The sequence below is a fragment of the Struthio camelus genome, chromosome Z (assembly GCF_040807025.1).
Source record: "Struthio camelus isolate bStrCam1 chromosome Z, bStrCam1.hap1, whole genome shotgun sequence".
NCBI lineage: Eukaryota > Metazoa > Chordata > Aves > Struthioniformes > Struthionidae > Struthio > Struthio camelus.
In genome coordinates, this window is record NC_090982.1 from 48,105,753 (window position 1) to 48,125,605 (window position 19,853).

General features: G+C 35.2%; 1 protein-coding gene across 3 annotated transcripts in view; it reads right to left on the reverse strand.

The window, feature by feature from the left end:
* Positions 1-6,402: 6,402 nt before the first annotated feature.
* FER (FER tyrosine kinase) overlaps positions 6,403-19,853 on the reverse strand; it is a 179,308-nt gene continuing 165,857 nt past the window's right edge. For all 3 annotated transcript variants that reach the window (XM_068927396.1, XM_068927398.1, XM_068927397.1), the window contains 3 exons: positions 15,160-15,314; positions 11,614-11,736; positions 6,403-10,037 (listed from right to left, as the gene is read on the reverse strand). In XM_068927396.1, coding sequence (XP_068783497.1) covers positions 9,895-10,037; positions 11,614-11,736; positions 15,160-15,314 — 421 coding nt within the window. In that variant the 3' untranslated portion in view covers positions 6,403-9,894. The remainder of the gene's footprint in view (positions 10,038-11,613; positions 11,737-15,159; positions 15,315-19,853) is intronic.

The window sequence follows — 19,853 nt, forward strand, 5'->3', positions numbered from 1 at the left end:
CTGAGAAGAGATTATGGAAATCAAAGAAGTTATATCAAAGTGTGCTGAAAACTGCAGAGATTGTTTTCACTGGAGGAAAAGCATTAAATGACTTCAAACAAACTTCTTTAAGACTAAACTGGCATTTACAATGTAAGCAATAGGATTTTTTTAAATATAAACAGAGCACTATGTCATGTGTAAAAGAAACAGTATAACGATTAGGTTTACTTTAGGTTACTGCCTTCACCTTAACTAGAAATGATTGTAGAAATGGGGAGATTTTAGTGTATTGTCAAAGGAGCAGAATATGTGTGTTTCTTTCTTAGTATTTGGCTTCTGAACACAGTTCTAGCTTGAAGAAAAGACATATGTAGTGTCGCATTCTCAAACTTGCAAGGTTCTTCTGAACGTGTCTTGACATGTCCTCTCTCTTGTGCCCACTGGTTTACTCTTTCTTTCAGTCTCTTAAGAACTACAAAAGGTAGCCACACACGACACAAGTCAAAGAGCAGGGACCACACAGGGTACTAATTCCATAAATCAATAACAGATTTTTTTTTCTTTGTGCAATATAGAATATTTAGTAGTATTCCCAAGAGCAGTGTTATTAGAGGTGATCTTCCACTTGACTACAGAAGTAAATGAATAAATATATCCTGTAAATATCAAATACAATTTGAGGCAGCTTGATACAAATAGTTTACATTTATTAGAAGAGTACAGTAAAACGGGGACTGCAGACTCATTAGTGGTAACTGGTCCATCAGAAAAGACAAAGGGCTATTCAAAAATGGTCTGCAGTTTACAAGAAAACTGAAAATCTGTTTTGTAACAGCCTATGAAAATAAAAAGTTAGCTTAAGTTCAAATGTGTAACTTTAAAGTATATAAAAAATTGGCAAATAAATAAAAGTTAAAATGCAGATCTATTTAAAATTATAAAGAACAGACAACTGACAACTGTATTATATAGTTATCATTTTCAGACTTGCTTAAAAGTCGGATAAACTCACAAATGTCATTTTGTTTTTGTTTTTTTTTACATGTGTACTTTTGGGAAGAAGCACCCATTTCCAGTGTTATGTATTATCGATCTGTTTTACAAATATATTATTTTTAAACAACAAAGAGTAAAAAAGGTGCTTTACCTGATATTAAACTTGCTGGTGCATACTTTGGCACAAACTGGAAAAAAAAATCTAAACATGTTTGCAAACTGCATCCATGCCTCACTCAAGGTTACATGAGTCAAAAGTTTTGTATATGCTAGTGGGTCAGTGAACCAACCTTCCTTCCCCAACACCCCTCCTCCTTCTCCAGTTGCCTACAATTATATGACAGAAAATTATGTAGTTGGAAAAACAGCAGTCCTGCACCTGTTAGTTCAAGCTTCATCTCTAGATGTCTTTCAGACATGCATATAACCACATAATCCTTTAATAGGAGGGAAGGACAGGTGTTTGGTTTTGGCTTTCAGTCCTCAAGCTTTCTTCGTAGTAATCTGCCTGTCTCCTATGTTATGAGCCTAAACCATGAGTTCTTCCTATTCCATGTTTTTAGCATTTTAGTAAAAATTGGGTGGGAAGCTCAGTGAAAAAAATAAGTTAATTTGTCAGTCTCAGGTAATAATAAAATTAGCAGAGGGACCATATATGTTCTAGCTAGTCAGTCTACTGGAGAGTCTGAATCTGTGGCATGACCAAGCAGAAGGTGAAGGGAAGGAAGATAATGCAGCGTCCCCCTTGTATATCTCTTTTCCTTTATGCCTGCATAGTGACAAAGAAAAAAACATTGTCACTATCTCTCCTTAAGTGCTACAACTTAAAGTATTGTAAGCAATTGGCCACTCTAGGGATACAGCAAACTTCTAATCTCCACTGGATTTACTGGTGATTTGTAGCAAGCATAAGCATGTTATAAAAAGATGGCATACAGAGTGCAAGTCATTCTCTGTGGCATCCTTTCTGCATCTATGCTACATTTCAGAGTGGCTGAAAGCACCTGAATTGGCTACTTTAATAGAGTAGTTTCACTGATAAACGGGAGTGGAATGAAGGTCCAGTTCTACCTGTCTGTAGGTATCAAGTCAAATATAAATATTGCTATTGTAGAGTTTGTGCAAGGAATACTGCTGTTCAAAACATATAAAAGGTTTTAACTGAAACACTAGTGTTTTAAAATTTATTAAGCCATATCAACTTAGTTACCTACTGAAAGATTAGGTGCCCTGTAGACTTAGCAATGCATCTTGTTTAATTTGCAACTCTCAGAATGGGGATGTGTGTGTGTGTAGCGTTAAAACCAGATATTGGGGAATGGTGGTGTTTTTATGTATTTTACAGTTTGGTCAAGTCATGATGTATTTCGGGTTTGTAACTCAACTATGTGCCTCACCTTGGCTTTGCAATTACTTTAGTTTTCATACAAACACATTGCCACCAATATAAAGGTAAACATCAGTATGATATTTTTTGAGTCAGAGAAAATCAGGGATGCATCAGAACTTTTGTCTCACAAGAGTAACTTTCTTGAAGTAAGTGAAAAGGGAGCATATATAGTATGAGGAACCGTCAGAGTACTGTAATGCTGCGGAGATGCCAAGGGCCAGAGTCTTCTGGTTTAACAGTACAGCTCAGCTAGAGTTGTTGTTAGCCTACTACAGCCCTTTTTAAAGGGCACAAAAATTCTTTTCTAATTGAAAGACAAGATCAGGGAGAACCAGTTTACATATCAGTAATCCAAGGATTTTGTGCTGCTACTGCATTTAATATTTGTGGAGTTTCTTACATGTTTATGAAGACTAAAATGCCTTAGCCGGCTGTATAATGACAGTGGTGCAGACCTCTTAATTACTTTTTAGTGGTGGAAACTGCTTGTTCATAGCCTCAATGTGTGTAAACTAGAAGTGATCGCTGATTGATCTGATTTTTCTTTTAAAAAGCATAATTGCCTTAAATTGATTAACAGTTTCAATGGAGAAGCATGCACTGTGTGTATCAGCTATGCAGCTGAAATTATGTGAATGGTGCAATCTATCACCTTTTTAGTTCTAAAATTAGATGACTGTTCCAAATAGTGGCAATTTGGGAACACTTTTTTCCAAGCCTTCTTTGCCAGTAAGTGTCCTAGGTTACCCTGTTGACATAGATGTACTTCAATTCATATTTATGTATAAACACAAAGCAAGTTGTTGCAAATTTTGTCTCCTTCAATTCTGGGACAGTAGAGGAAGAAAGACTCTAGTTCACAGACCTTTCAAGTTTTCACTCTATGATCTCAGTCAACTGTATTTGAAGGTTTTCTTTACTCATTTTTTTGGTAAGTATTCTGATTCAGAGAAGGCACGTATAAAGATAATCGGAGATCTACCAGATCATAGTCATAATCCGAGATCACCAGAACAATGGGTCTAGCTAGCAATCTAATTAGTCTTTCATCTCCCCCCTAAAAAAAACCTAATCCTCTGAAAATTGAAATTTAAGTCCTTCCTAAATGGTGTCTACAAAAATGGTGTTCTAAAACACAACTTCCTGAAAATGAAAGAACTCAGAATTAACAACCAAATTCCACACTTGGACATATTTTTCAGTTAGGATTTTATGTACAAGAGCATTATAGGGACATCAGAGTAACTTTCATGTATTGGGGAGACAGCATTCCCTTAGAGAGAACAGTAAATAATTGAGCATTCCCATTTTATCAGATTAATAGTAAAGCTGAAATACCGAAATCACTCTTGCTTATTTATAGGCAAAGAACAAAGACCAACTTGGCTTCTAGAATCAAAGTTATGAATTTTTTTAAATTGAATTGAAGCTGCTGATTTAAAGATACAATGTGTAGCTTCCAACTCCTGTGCTAACTTCCCCCTCCACCCCCAATCTACTCGGTGTATTTCTGCAGAGAAACACCTTAAAATACTAAGAATTTACAGTAGCTTGCCAAAACTGCTTAGTATGACTCTGACTCTACAGATTTAACAGTCTCAATGTGAGAATAGAGATGAATGAAACAGAGAACTGTTGAATCTATCTTACACAAATAAAAAGAATATGAAATTTCTGCAAAAGCATGTTGGTTTAAAAACTAATCTTACTTTGACGTATGCATTAAAGTGGTGGAATGTTAACGGAAATACAGATGAGCAGGGGGAAAATACTGAGTTCACGTTCTTCTCATTCTCGAAAATGATAATAAAAAAATCTCATTACTCTCAAGTTGCACAATTGAGCCTTAGAAGGAGGGGGTAAAATGTCAGTGAGGGTGGAAGCACAGAGCACATCTATGCTTGCACTGTGGTATCTTTTCATACTAAATCTCCATTTTTGTTCCTTTATTTGTGCCCCTCCACATCTGTTAGCTATTTTCTGTGCCTCTTAACTCATTTACTTTTTCCCCACTCTTAGAGACTGTTGGGATTTGGGTGTGGGTGTGGGTGTGGCCTTTTATAATAGACTGTTATGTTTATGAACCATTTCAGAGAGCTTCCGTAAACAGGAAAAGTAGCTGTTAGCTGAGGACTGAGACCTCTGTTTTTTGACCCATGGCTGACTTGTGTTCTTTTCTGCTCCTGATAACAAGAGAAAAGAAAATACAATGTGCGATTTCAAACCAGGTTCTTGGGTAACTACCAAGCAAATAGGAGTAAAATCTGATCAGGGAAACACAGCAGCAGGATAGGCTAATTATAAGATTTAAAAAACCAATAAAGCAGAAGAGGCATTGTACTGATAACAGTGCTGATAAAAACAAGGAATACTTTATTTTCCAGAGAAGGTAATGCTTTTTGGAAGATTAATAAGACGTTTGGTGATGAGCAGTGACTGAGAACCAACTAATATTTAGTATTAACCTGTAGTTCTCAAAAGGCCAACAATTAACTGTTCTACATGGTGTTTAGCATAATAAACGTAATTATTGCACTTACTGAACTTGAGATTTTAAAGAATTGTGAGAGTTATTAGTCAGAACTTGCTATATCTTTCAGCTGAAAGACTCTTCCTTTCCTTGGTCTGAAAGTGAAATTAAGTTTTCATAATGCGCTAATATGCAATGCTGAAAAGTGTGCACAGCTGGAAAGCCCAAATGCCTTATCAGTTTCAGAAAAGAAACAGTGGCAATACTTGAATGAGTGTTCAAAATGTGATGTGAAAAAGGATTCTTATGTTTTCAACTTGCAATTTTTATCTTTTAAAACTTTTTCTTAGCTTTTAGGAAGAAAAACTATCCCGAGGCAATCCTACTACGAGAAAGTGACCTCTAAATTAGGAATAGTATTCTTTTATTGAAGTTACTCTTATAGAAACTCGATAGGTTTCTGAAGTTGATGCACTTTTCTTGTATAGTTTTTACTGATCAGTTTTACTGATGAGCATTTAAGGACCCCTTATTTATTATAGCAATTCTGCAGAAGAAAAGTAGAAGAAAAACTTTTAATAGAGCCTATGTTCCAAATTTACCAGATCACTCTTAAAAAGTGATGGTTGTTTGGAAGTTAAGGAATAGTAGACTTCCACCTCTACCTTCTAATTATTAATTAAAGTTCTATATTCTTGAAAGTGAAGGACTGCATGAATAAGACTTTTTAAAAAGCAACTTGATTGGCAGTAGAGGTATTCTTCCTTCTACATTGTCTTGACTTCCCCAGCAAGAATGCTTCCAGTACTATCACATGTCCTCTTGTGCTTCAGGAAAAATAATTAATTGGTGACCTCTTTTTTTAATAGTAAAGTATTTTATGCTTAGTTAGAAAAATGTTACAGCACAAGTGCATAGCAAACATTTTGGATTCTCTGAATTAGCCTCTTTCTTTTTACTCTATTTTTATAACGAGTTATCAGTACTTATGACAACCGGACATTTTCATAACTTCTGCTCTTGAATATCATATTTGAGGACATTATTTACACACTAACTTGTCTCCAAATATTTCACAGTTACAAATGGTCAGTGGCACTGCCATTTAGAGTATGTGACAATAAGAATACTGGAAACAAGCCTATAATTAATCACTGTTGTTACTGTCTATGCAGCAACACATCTAAGAAAATTCTCTTGGGTGGGGGGAACAGATTCAATTGCCTCTGAGCTTTCGCTATTCTATTTAACCTCAGGAATCTTTTTTTTTTTTTGATTAATATCTTCACAATGGGGAGGGGATAATGAAATTATAACTTCAGAGTAAGTTTTAGGGATGTGCTTGTAGCATTTGAACAAGCATAAAAGGTGGTCAAATACATGGATGAAAAAAGGTTAGGTGTGAATAAACTAATGTTTCCTTAAACAATTTTCTCTCCAAACAAAGATGAGGCTTATTTTAGAAACAGCACTTTTTACTGGAAGCCCTCTGGTGATGTACTTTCCAATAACAACTTTAAAATGTTAGGCAACTCTGCAAAAAGGCACCTGCCTTTTGTTAAAGTTAGGAAGCAAAAATGCAAAGTAACTGTAGTTGCAGAAGGAAATTAATGAAAATATACACTTTCAAAGGGAATGTATTGTGAAATGTTGACTCTACAGGACTGACCACACCTCTGCTGAAGCAAAATCTGTTTTCATACATGATGCTTTTCATTATTTTACTTTCTAAAAAATGGAAATATATATGCTTAGGAATTCTAATGATTTCACTGATGATTGAACTCTGAAGCTACTATAAATGCTCAATTTCTACTGAAAACAATGTAAACTAAGCATGCATTATTGGCTTCAAAACAATCTTTTTAGAAACTATGACTGTAATTCCTTGGAAAAAGATGAAAGTAACAGATAAACCTGTAGAAGTCCATCTCATGTAACAGACTGGTAATTCTAACTGACCCTGCCAGTACCCAGAGTCTCTCCGATTTAACAGCCTAAAAAACTCAGAAGCCCCTTGGATTGCCCCTGACTGGGAGAGTGCAGACATAAGAACCTACTTGAAAAACTACTTGCAAAAGAGACCCAGTCTACCTTCTCTGTAACTGCTTTAGAATATACAAAGTATTGGGTAAACAAGCGAAATAACCAGTAGCTGGTTTTAAGGTATGAACAATGCAAGACTTAAGTCATTAGAAGTCCGCAGAACACAGATATGCCAGTTTTGGTTCCTGAATACCATGTCTACTTTCAAATTTCAGCATATGGTAGTTTTGTTTGTGACCTCCTCTGCACTAAATTTACAAAAACTTAAAAATAGTATCTATAGGTATACCTGACATGGATTCCACTTCCTAAAGTGTATAATTACAGTAATTACTAGTGAGACATGATGAACAAATTATGCCACAAACACTGCCAAATCAATGATACAAAAACACTTTAAATAATCTCAGAGACATGTACCTGTGTTTAAATTTACTCTATGCCTATAAACTCACTCTGGTCATCTCCCAGGAGGTGCTATTTTTGAACTAAACTGATGCCTACTTCAGAAATAATAACAATTTTTTTTGTTGCTGTAGATATCCTATGTTTTAAAAACTCTTCATTTTAAACAGAAGTTTGATATGAATTACAAACATTAGCTATTTCAGAATAAAACATGAATACAATTTTTATCTGTATGTGAAAGTCAGGATGGTGTCCAGTTAATTTAAGACAAATAAACAATATTTTTTTGCTGTCAGGAGGATATCAAAGACATAAGTAATCTCTATCGTATAAAAAGAATATTAACTCTCCAAAGCTATGAATGTTGACAAGAGAAGACACTATTGTCCTTACTTGCAGACTTTAGTGGTGCAGGATAAGGACCTGCAGTTGGATGACTCTTGGATTTGGAAATTTTTTTCCAAATGTTGTTGTACATTCCTTGAATCTTTGTACATTTGCATTCACGTTACATTACTAGCAAATTAAGGCACAAGCTTTGTGTAATATTTAAAAGCATACAAACTGACAAAAAAGTTTCCCCTTGCTCTTGAAACATATATTTGGGCTACTTGTAAGCACAGTAGAAAGTAAATATGTCCAGTATGCTTATAAGGAAATCTAAATTTATGCCACTAAAATTTTCAAATGCTAGACCTTCGTATTTATGCAGTTGCTCCCTTAGCTCCAAGAAAAAAATCCATTCAAAAAGGCAAGACGCATTCACCATCCCCTCTACTTGACTGATAACAGTTCCACCTCAAACGAAGGTGATTGATTGCTCCAGCATGCTTATTCACTGTTTTATTTGGATGCTAACTTCAATGTAACAGACAAACTCTTCTAGACTATGCATATTTTGGTCACACACAGCCCTTAAACATTACCACTCACCACTACCACAAATATACTTTAAAGAGTAAAAAATGCTGTGGACAATAGAAAAGTCACCTTAACAAAAAGAAAAGGCAATGTAGCCACAGACTTTGCTACATCTCAGTTCCCCTGTCCCAGTGAAATAGGGCTAATAAACATTCCAGATGCTGCTTTACCTTCAGTCCCCTGTTTCTTACTTGCACTAGCAGCAACTGACGTCCCTTGATCTGGTGATTTTTAGCTAACTCCTAGAGAAAGTTTAAGCACCTTAATTCTGGAACTCAGACCAGGATGCTGTAACTTGTTCCTATCTCTGTGCAGGACCCTAGAAAATAATCCCATTTGCAAACAGGACCAAGAGCCATACTAACAAACCGTGCCTTTCCTCTCCTGATTGCTGAGCGTTTACTCTTTCTGGAGGAATGTTATTTTTATACAAGCTTCTCCCTTCCTGGTGGCATTTACAGTTCCCTTCTCCCCAGTGTTCTGAAATCCGATTGTAATGATTTAAGAAAGTTAAAAGGTTAATGTTTCTATTCTGACTTGTTCAGTCTGCCACAGGCTTAAAACATATCTTGGTGTCATGAACAATTTCCATATGCCATACAGAAGTAGCCTTTTTCTTTGGACACTAGGCATGGAATGTACTTTCGTTTTGCATATGCTTTTGCAGACGCCAGCTGCATACTGAAAATCATTACAAATATAAGGAAAAAATTCAGGATCAAAAGCAAATCTAACAATTCACATTCTTTACTTCTCTAAAATCAATGCAATTGGTTAGCTACTATAAGCTGCTACTGTTAGCAAACCTCCTTGTTGTTGGCCTTTTCTACACGTGCACATCAACTGCTTTTACTTATTCTTTGGAGGGCAGATGATTTGCAGCATTTCCTAACAATGTATGTATAGTCAAGACTTGACATTGGCCTTTTTTTTCTTAAATAAACACAGGTCATTGCAAAGGAGACACATTACTGAACTGTGGTAGCTTCATAGGAAAAAAGCAGTAGTTTAAGTAAATCACATCCAAAGTCAGAAGTATTTACTATAATGTGGTAAGAAATGCAGATGTAGCTCTGTTTTCTACAAAAGAAAATTCTGGATTTCACTGTTTAGTAAATACATTTATGTCCAGAATCTTAATTGACCTTCATCAGGCAAAGGATCATTTGAAAATACTGTTCAGTTGCAGAAAGAATTTAAAAAATACAAAAGTTTCTAGTTGAAATACTTGCCAAAATCTGTTTTCAGTTTTAAGGCCATCATGTACGACAAAGTCACCACATCAGAGTGCCATTACTGTTGATATCCGGGACAGGGATAACAGAATGAGAACACAGCATGAAGTAGAAAACCTCTGAAAAATGTCACTAGCAGTTACTTGCTGTAAAGTGGATAGAAGCCACAGTCCCTTAAATCTACAGTATGTGCTCTTCTATTTACATGTATCCTAAATGACAATATTACTGTGACTAGATATATAGCATTTGGCAGAATATGTCTTCAATGCAGGTGTCGACATCATTCGAGGTGGTGTATACGTGCATATAAAACACAGTTAATTTTAAAGTAACCCTAGAATAATATTGCAAATAGTGCTGTATAAACGCATAGGGTTTGAGGGGAAAATATTACTTCATTGGAAAATAAAGTCCTGCAGATTGAGTTTAGCACTAGTTTATCACTATGTCACTTTCTTTTTGATGGAAGACAACTCTTTTTGAATCTCACTGAATTTTGGCCGGTTTTCAGGTTTGTAGTCCCAGCACCTCTGCATTATTTTATATATTTCCTCTGGACACTTTTGTGGTGCTGACATTCGGTATCCTGGTAAAGGGAAAAATATTTAGTGTTGAAAAATGATATATCTAAACAAATCTAAAAATAAAGGAGGAAAGTTCAAGATCATTGCATAAAAAAAAAAATTTGAGGGTAGATTTTACATGACTTGTAATATGAACAAAGTCTGCAATATATTACCCATTTGAGCTGGCTAATTAGTCAACTAATTGAAGCTCAACTACCAATAACATTTAATTTGGGGTATGGTAAATTCCCCATATGCTTCTACCATCCCTAAAGGCAGCAACACACTTAGATTGGTTTCCTGAATCTGAGGATGTAGCTACCCACTTAAGTTTCAGTTCTGTCCGCCTCTTTTTCCCCACTGAGGAAATCAATAATAAACATTATGATGGGAGCAAATTTCTTTGCTCTCTTTTGCATCTACTTCTGTTCTCATGCTTCTACCACATTTTGCTCTCTTTAGAAGTTCCCTCTCCCATTTGTACTTTCTCCTTCCTTGCTTTACTCCCCGTGTTCTCTTAACTTACTTTAATATTTTTCCATACCATCTTAACACTCCTACTCTTCTGGTTTGCTCATACAGGCAGTGGCTTTCCACACCTCTGTGCTGTGATCAACTAAAGGAGGTCTCTGACTTAGCGGAGAATAGGCAAATGAACAATCACTGAAGTAAGTTATCAGCTGATCATTCAGAAGGCACAGGTAAGTAACTGTTGTCCATACCCTGAGAACTTCCAAATTTTGGAACTGTATCAATTCCAAGGGATTACTCTTCTCAGTGGATTCATACAGAATCAGTAGTTAGGTGGTATGACTTGTTTTTATAAACACTCCTCTGCTCTGGAAAACATCAGATTTTTGCTTTGGCCTTCAAATTTCAGTGCTTGTCTGCAGCAATTATAATTAACAATAGCATTTTACATAAATCAGTGAACTAACTTTTTTATCATTAGCAGCTTTACTAGCTTAGAACCTGTTTATGCATTACACAGTAGTACTATGTAGAGGAAGAACAGTTTTGAAATGCCACTAAAAATAATAAAAAGGAATCAAAGACCTGAAATACTGCTCACAGTTATTTGCTACTTTATTTAAAGCCTTTTGACTATTCTGTAAGAGAGAACTGTGTCATGCACTGCTCAACCAGTTTGCCCATCTCCACCGTAATTGTTAAAATTTTGTCTGAAATGCTTTAAAAGAGAAAATGGAATGATACAATTTTTTCCCCTAGCAGTTGGGGAATATTACACCTGCATTAGCATTATCTTAACTAATTCATTCTAGTCAAGCTTCTGCTTTGCATGGCAATCAATCCCTCCTTTTCATCTCACCTTTTAGGTCTCTAATGGTGAAAGCCAACATTCTGTAACTCTTTCCTCCTTTAAGTTACTGGTCAGTATCTTCCTTCTTGCAAGAAGCCTATAAATCACACTACTCCTTCCAAAAAGCTAGACCTAACAATTAAATAGTCTAATAACATTTCTGTTAAAGTTGCTAGATAACATCCATATGGCATTTCTTTGCTACTTTTATATTGTAGGTACCTAAGTCCCTATGGATCTGTACAGCATCTCTTCTGCTCCCCACAAATAACTACCTTTCTCCACTTGTTCTCGTGCTTGTTGGTTGGTCATTCCAGGGTATGGGCACACTCCTAAACTGAAAGTCTCCCACAAAAGGATTCCAAAGCTCCATACATCACTCTCCGATGTGTATCTCCCTAAGGAAAGGAGAGAAAACCAACGACTTAACTTACAGAATATTTCCAAGAATAATTCATGTTTTAGATAATTATGGACACAAATTTTCTGTAGAGGCATTATTTTGGCAGGCTTTAAAGAGAAGAAAACTGTAGCTCCCAATGAACATTCTTCAGATGCCATAGTCTCCCGTATTTCAAATGACAACCATAAAAGATCTACTTTTCTTTTAATACAAAAGGACAGGAAAATGTCAACTTTTTCTCCCTAGTTTACAATCACTTTCAATTCTGAAGATAGTTTTTTAAAAACATACCTTTTCCAGTTGCCTGACATAGCAGGGCAGTAAGTGTTCTGAAAGGAGCCAAAATCAATGGAATCCTTAATTGCAAAGAGAGCTTAGGTGTCTTACTCTGAGAAGCTACTGTCTGAAAATAAAACTACTTTACAGTTGTTTCAAGTGATTTGTATCTTGAAGAATGATGTGACCAATCAGTTAAAAAAAATCTGGCCTCCTGGTTCTGTTATCTTCAAATATGCTTCAGATAGATGGCAAAATTAAGATAACAGAATTCCAAACCTCATTGTAGAATGAAAGCCTTATAGGCTTATAGGATAGAAGGACAGGTCTTGGGGGAGATATTTTTATTATCTCTAATTGGATTCACATTAAGAAGTCTGGAAGTGACAGCTCCTAGTCCTTTGCAGCAGGGGCTATGAAAATATCTTAATATCTTTAATATCTTAAAAATCCATTTACCAAATTTCTTTTATCAATTTTCATGGCCGTATTTCTTTGTTATTTCTTTGTTATATTCTGTAAGTGTCTTTATTCTTAAAAGCATACATGTGCTTGCAAATGCATTGTTCTTTCCTCTCTGAGCACTAAACAAACCAAATTAGCTCACTTCTGTTACTTCCCTCTCCTCCTGCTGCATTTCCAGAATGGCCCTATAATCCTCTTGCTTGTGTCACATTTTCAGCTAATCACTGAAAGCCCAATATTCTTCACTTAGACTAGGAAAATACATGTAAATTAGTGATAGTTGGTGCTATGACAACTGTTCTGACATCAGAAAGTTCAGTTAGCTCTTAAACTAAATACCATTTCCAGCTGTGCTACATTAGCTTGTGTGCCTAGCAGATAGTAATTATGGACACTCACTATGCTGTTTGTGGCAAGATTAGTTTTCTTGTCTGTATATCAACTCTCTTCAGAGTTTGGCATCCAATAATTTAACACTTTTCATTAGAGTCATTCAGTAGACACAAGATAAAGTGACTAGTTTTGTTTAAAAGAAAGTACAAGTTCTGCACAGTCAATTATCTTTCCCACTATGATAACATCTGGGCAAAATAAGGGCATGCTCTTTTATAAACAAATAAATACAATAATTTATTAATGTTACCAAGAACTAAAAAACTGTAGTAGAAAGACATATGCATAAAATACCTGTATTTTAATTTTGAGAGAATAGGAAGCAAAACTACCCCACACCTTTGCCTAAGTCTGTAATTTTACTAGGTGCTTTTAAAGCAATTTTTTCACTTGCTGGAAGTGATGGAAATCAAGTAGCTCCAAATAAAAATAATGGGATGGAATGGCAATGAACACTACCCACTGAACTACAACTCAGGTAGCTTCAGGATTTCACTCATGACTTCAGACACTGCTCCATAACGATTTGTATTAATCTCGTTTCTAGAATTCCCAACTTGTATTTTATCATTTAAAATTTTTTTTGTGACTGCTATTAATTTGTCATATAAAGTGAATTCATAGTGATTTAAAAATGAACTTTTTGTTTAAGCACTGTATCATTCGTGTAATGGCCAAATGACCCTGTCTCTCATTTTCCTTCAACCCTTAAATTTTGCCACTGAGAACTGACATGCCCAGTGGTTGTCACCTGGTTTTGAGATACTACACATTTAGTTCTGTCTCATTCTGGTATCCTTGATTACTTTCAACATTACCCACACAAATTAACGTAATACTTACAACCATATAATTAGGATGGTAAAACACAAACTAGTTATTTTTACTTGCACTTTTCAAGGGAGTGGAAAAAAAATGTCCCATCAAAAATAACTCAGAAAACTTGCAAAACATGGTTGAAGCTAAATATTAGACTGCTGAACACATTAACAAATTTTTAGATAGGCTATTTTCCAAACGCTGCAGAAAGACACTAAAAGCTGGCTGAGTATGGATGCATTTTAGGAAATATGAAATAAATAAAGATGTTTTCTCTCCTGTAAAGATACGGAAAATAGCTAAGGTTCACAAGTACAAAATAAAGGTGGTGTCACAAAAGCCAGTTTCCTCTGGGCTGTCTATGGTACAGAGAAATGGATTTCCATTATATAGCAAATAAACTGTAAGCACTTTTGAAATAACGACAATAAAAATCCGAAACACCATTTTATAGTGGGATAAATACCTGAAATAGAAGTTATATTCTGCAGTGAATATTATCAACACTAGCACCTCTTAGAATAATTGATAATACAGAGTCAATCACTGAAGCTACATTTATTGTTAGCTTTCCAAAGGAAAGTTTTGCATTACTGTGTTATGGTATTGGCTCCTGCAAAAATACTAATGAAAGGAAGCTTTTTTCTATCGATTATAAGTCAAAATGCTATGATTTCCACATGGTTTTAAAAAAGCTTTAAGATATGGGAGAAATACTTATAGAAAGATTTAAACATTTACTTTTTTTAAGAACTGAAGTAAAGAATTGCTTGACAGAATGGCATTCAAAACATGACAATCGTTTAATATGCTGCTTCTTCACAGCCTACTTTACTCAGTAGAACTTATTTCTTTAGTTTCACCTATCAACTAAAAAGCAAAATCTGGCATCTTCTATTTTTGTTCTGAACCTACTACCCACATAGTATGGACCACTTCCCTCAATCAGAAATAATGGAATTTTTCTCCCATGATAATAGCACAGTAATATATAAAAATGAAGGTTAAGAAAAGCTGCAGTTAAAAAAAAAATTCTGACCATATTTTTCTCTCATGCAAAGGTTTATCTAATAGAGTGCACTAAAATATTCAAATTTTCTACCATTTTCAAAAAAATGGTAGAATAATCACTGCCATAAGTGCATATTGCCATTCATTTTGCTAATGATTATGATTTAGGTGACTGACTAGGTGGTCAATTGCAATGAGTCAGCAGAGTAACTAAAGTATTAGTTTATTGTTAAATCCGTAGCAGTTTTGATATTGCTGCCTTGTTCTTTCTGAAGAGAATAGTATTTTATACATAACTTAAATGAGGCGGAAATATTAAAACTATTTTAAACATCTGTTGTTCTGAGCTGGGCACAAGGAAGAAGAACATATTCTCAAATATTGTCCATGGTGTAATTCTCCTGCATCTTATTTTGAATATATTTATAGTAAGAAAATAAAGGGCTATCCTCACCATAGTTGAGAGCTTCTGGAGCAGTCCACTTGATAGGAATCTGCTTTAAGCCTGAAGATGAATATACTCCATCATCTTCTTGACGAGACATTCCAAAATCACTTATTTTCAAAATGTTGCTTTCACCTACCAAGCAGTTCCTTGCGGCCAGGTCTCTAAGTTAAACCAAGAAATAAACAGTCAAATTTTTACAGATTCAAGAGCTACTCAGGACTTCAGGAAATTATATTTTGGCTTACTGATGGATGAGAAGCCCAGAAAAATCAACAACCTTCTTTACCCTACCTCCACCTCAAGGATTCTTTTCAGATTAGGAGACAACCTGTACTAATAGCTGATAAAAGGACTAATACAGCTTCTTTAGAGCATAAATTTTGAATAATAATAAATTAAGGTTTTTAGACAGTAAAGTGTTAGCTAACAGAATTAATTCTGTAGCATCAGTAGCAATTCATGGGCAAAGTATTTTTTTTAATTTATAATGTTTGGTTTCAGTTTAAATAGCTAAAATGAGTTGATGTACATGAATATTCCACAATACCTGCATTAACTTTAATGTTTTGAATTGGAGCTGCAGCTTTGTTTTGAAGTGAACGCCCTGAGCATTCCCATTTACTTGCACATTCATTGGTTTTGAAGAGTAGTTTAGGTGCAAGCAAACTAGATTCCTTTGGGAGGAGACTAATGTAGAACTGTGCCCAAGGCACGCACCAAATTTGTAAGATTTTATTGCTTTGCTCAATACAGTCTGGATGTTGCGACAGATACACACAGGGAATGGAAAAAGTCGTACGAGGTAGATTCTCAAAGAAAATTTATAGAGCCAGTTAAAATCATGGACATCTTCCTACCTGAATCAGACCTAGTATTTAAAAATGTTCTGAGTCTGATTAAGAGAGCTCTCACAGATTTATTCCTCATATTTAGTCAATTTAGTAAGGGAAAATATATTGGAAAGAGTATATACAGTATAATGCTTGTACATGACGAATATGCACAGTTCATCTAACTTTTGTGTGTTTTGTATGTGCTAGTTTTCTTTTTCTTTCACAGTAATCTAAAAGAGGCAGTTTTTATAATTACCAAAAGTTTTCAAACACACTTCCATGACAATCAAACTGGTACCTGAGAAAGCTGGTTAACATTATGACGCTATTTTCTGGATATAGGTGAATCAACACAAGGTCCTTTGAAAGACCAAAGACACAGAGTGTTTTTGCTTCATGAAACTCTCGTTTTAAAGCTGTTCTATCAGCTGGCAGCGGGTCGCTGAATCGCGCTATTCCAGCTGCCACACTGTACGCAAGCACCAAGGGAGGGCCAATGGGCCAGGGATCAGGTAATGACCCGCAACTTGTGCAGGTGGACATAACTGTTAAGTCCATCATCAATCTTTCTGGGCAAGTGGTTTCCTCTTTCTTTTTGTCTCAGTTACTCATCTATCAAATAGGGAAGAACTTTTATCACCATCTTTCACAGAGCATCAATACAAATTTAAGAAATAATGAGTGCCCAGCTGACAACAGCGAGATAGAAAAGGATGCATTGTAAGATAAGACACGTAACTTACTAATAAAGATATAATTAGCATAGCAAATATAGTAGTGCAGGTCATGAGTCTCACAGTATTATATCTTTTTTGCTTTTAACTAGAACATCCACCCTTCTAAAGCTATAACAGTATATATTATTTCTGTTAATAAAGTCTCTTGAGGACTTACTATGCTTACTTCTATTTTAAGCAGATTTATTCTTTTCCTTTCTTATACGTCAGGTGTGCTCTTTCTCCCGCTTATTTAGAAAAGACTTTAGATGTGAACTTCTCTTTCTCTTTTTCATTAACTTTAGTCATAGTCTTTTTAATGGGTTTTTTAATTTCCTTCCTCACGCATTTAGTTTTCTTTTTCAGGATTCCTCTCAGGGTTGGTTCTTGGATTGTGAACCAGCAATGTTCAGCAGATCCACTGCCCTTTAAAATCATGCTAAATGCCAACCAAAAATTTTGTTACTTTGTACTTTTAATAACTTGCTGCTCAGGAGGGTGAAATGGTGCAATTACAATTTCATTATCAGTGTTCCACTATCAGCCATTTCATATTCTGTTAATTACATCCACGGTAAGTGAATTTTCAGGTTTTTCTTTTCTCTCTGTTTTCTTACTTGGAATTTCTCCACAATTTCTGTTCTTTTAACATTTATTATGTTAATTGCTCAAGTTGCTTACAGATGTCATGCATGTCAGGTATTTTGTTAGCAATTCCCTTGTCATTTTACCTCTGTTTTGTATTCCTAGCAGTGCTTGGTGAATATTCCAGATTTCCCTATTTGTATTTATATGCTTAAAACTGTTTTTAAAAAGTACTGTTACATTGACATTTATAACTTCCTCATGGTTTTTTTCTTTATTTTGAGCATGTTGCTTAGATTTTTCAGTTTAGTCCAAACAGTTTCTTCCCTGTTTCTCCTCATCTCTGACATGTCTTTTGATCTAGAATTAGGCTGATAATTTTGAGTCTAGATACAAGAGAAAAGGCCAAAAATACACTTTGGCCACTGTGATTCATTAGAGAACTTGTAGCTAGCATCTGACAAAAGTAAGGGTCTCAAAATATTAGCTCTATTGCTTTAAATAAATAACAACTTTAATTTTCTTCCAATTCTCAGGATTCTAATTCATTTTAGAAACATCTTTTATGTTTATAATGTTCTACTTGCTCCTGATAAAAGGAAGCAGGGTATTTCACAGCAGAGTATCCCTGTATACTCCCTGAAATGCATATACCATTCCATTCTCTATCCCATCTCTTTCGTATGACCAGCCTATTTCACAACATTTAGTTGCTCTCTCTTCTAAACCTCTCCTATCAGCTAGGCTTGGTCTGGAGGCTGTTCCACTGCATGGACTAAGAAACAAAAATATTCCTCCCTTTTCCGCACAAGGAGGAAATAGTCCTTTTTTTACTTCCTTCTCCTCTCTCTTGAAATGGCCTTCAAGTAGAAGCATATTTTATTACATGCGGCATAGTTAAGAAGCAGAAAGGCTAAAAGTGATATTGGTATAATGCTGTTAAGGGGCCTATAGAAAAACCTTTACATCTTATTCTCTGTATGAAATACAATGGGGTTTCATTCAAGAGACAATAGGTATGATAGATGACATCAGTGAGTAAAAACAAAATAAACTGTAAATATATAGAGCTGATGATTAGAAAACTACTGTGAAAAATCAATATTACAGATAACTACCCTGTTAAATATTTGTAATAACTCATCACACTTTCTAGATGGTCTTTTAAAATAAATGTGTTCAGTTTGTTTTCTCTTCTTCTTAACTTTCTGAAAAGTAAATATCCTAAAGAAGGACAGATACAATTGCAGGGAATTAGATGCTTCTCTGGATGGGGCATTGTTTTTCTTTTCATATACCATTTACTACTTGCTGCAGTAATTCCATAAAATCAGCATTATTGTTAACATATAAAGGCAGCAAATACTCATTATTTTGCATTGTGAAAGCTAAACAAATTGGGCACAAATTACACTCAGCAGCTTACAAAAAAGTTCATTAGTAAAAGAAAAGCTATGACTTTCACTGTTTGATACGATGGTTATAGAAGCTCCTACGGGTATTAAAAACAAATGAAAAAGCCCCTTACTCTAACTACCAAAGAGGAAAACATTAATATGTAAAGCAGAAATCTCATTTTTAAGCACTATGCTAAAGTTTCTATCAAACCATAGACTGCATATGGCTAATACAGGCTGGGCTGCTGAAACTACAGCAGATAGCTCTAATGACTTTTGCTGAAAATCCAATAGCAAGTTAAAGAGGAAGTGGAGGCAATTTCTTTGTGCGAGAGTCGCTACCTTCTGGATTCATATCTGTCAGCGAGGACTTAAACCCCAAACTTTTCTTTCAGAACGCCCTGGAAAGAGCTGCATAGCAAGTAATACCCAGTATTTCAATGGGATTCCACCCATTAAAACAAAAAAGAGACAAACCTCACATTACAAAACCCGCAGGACAGACTGCCTCACTGAAGTGATTAGTCATGTTTTACCTCTTCCCTGGACCAAGTAGTTAAAACATCCTCAGCTGATAAAAACAAGTAATCAGTGAACAAGTTCAGTATACCTTCTTTGCACGTTTAATTCAAAATAGTCCATTATCTGATCAAAGAAGAAGGGGTGGCAAGTCTACAAGTGAAACTGTTGTTTTTTGTGCTCTACAGATATATCCAATCTTTCAACCACTTCAGGTAATTTCCAATGCTGGTTGGCTAATTAAATCAAAACACATGCATTTCAAAAGGTTCTTGCTGTGCACATAATGCTACTTTTTCTCTGTGTGAAGAACATATCAAATAGTGTCTAATAGCAGATTTGAAAAATAAATATTAGAGGATCAGAAGCACATCCTTCCAAGTGCTCCTCCTTTACACTTTATTTCTTCTTCTTATTGTAGTTATCACACAATGAGTACTAATGGAAAAATATTAACTGTAATGCTAATCATTTCTCAGTTCCTCATGTAACTCATGTCCATCCTCTTTTTCACAGATGACTAGTAATAAGACACTAGAGACGATCCAAGCTAGCTTCAGTAGTGATTTCTCCATAATCTCAGCTCTTCTGCTTGCTGTCTGTATTGTTAGACATTGTTTTTTCCCAACTATAAAATAAGTAGATTTCCC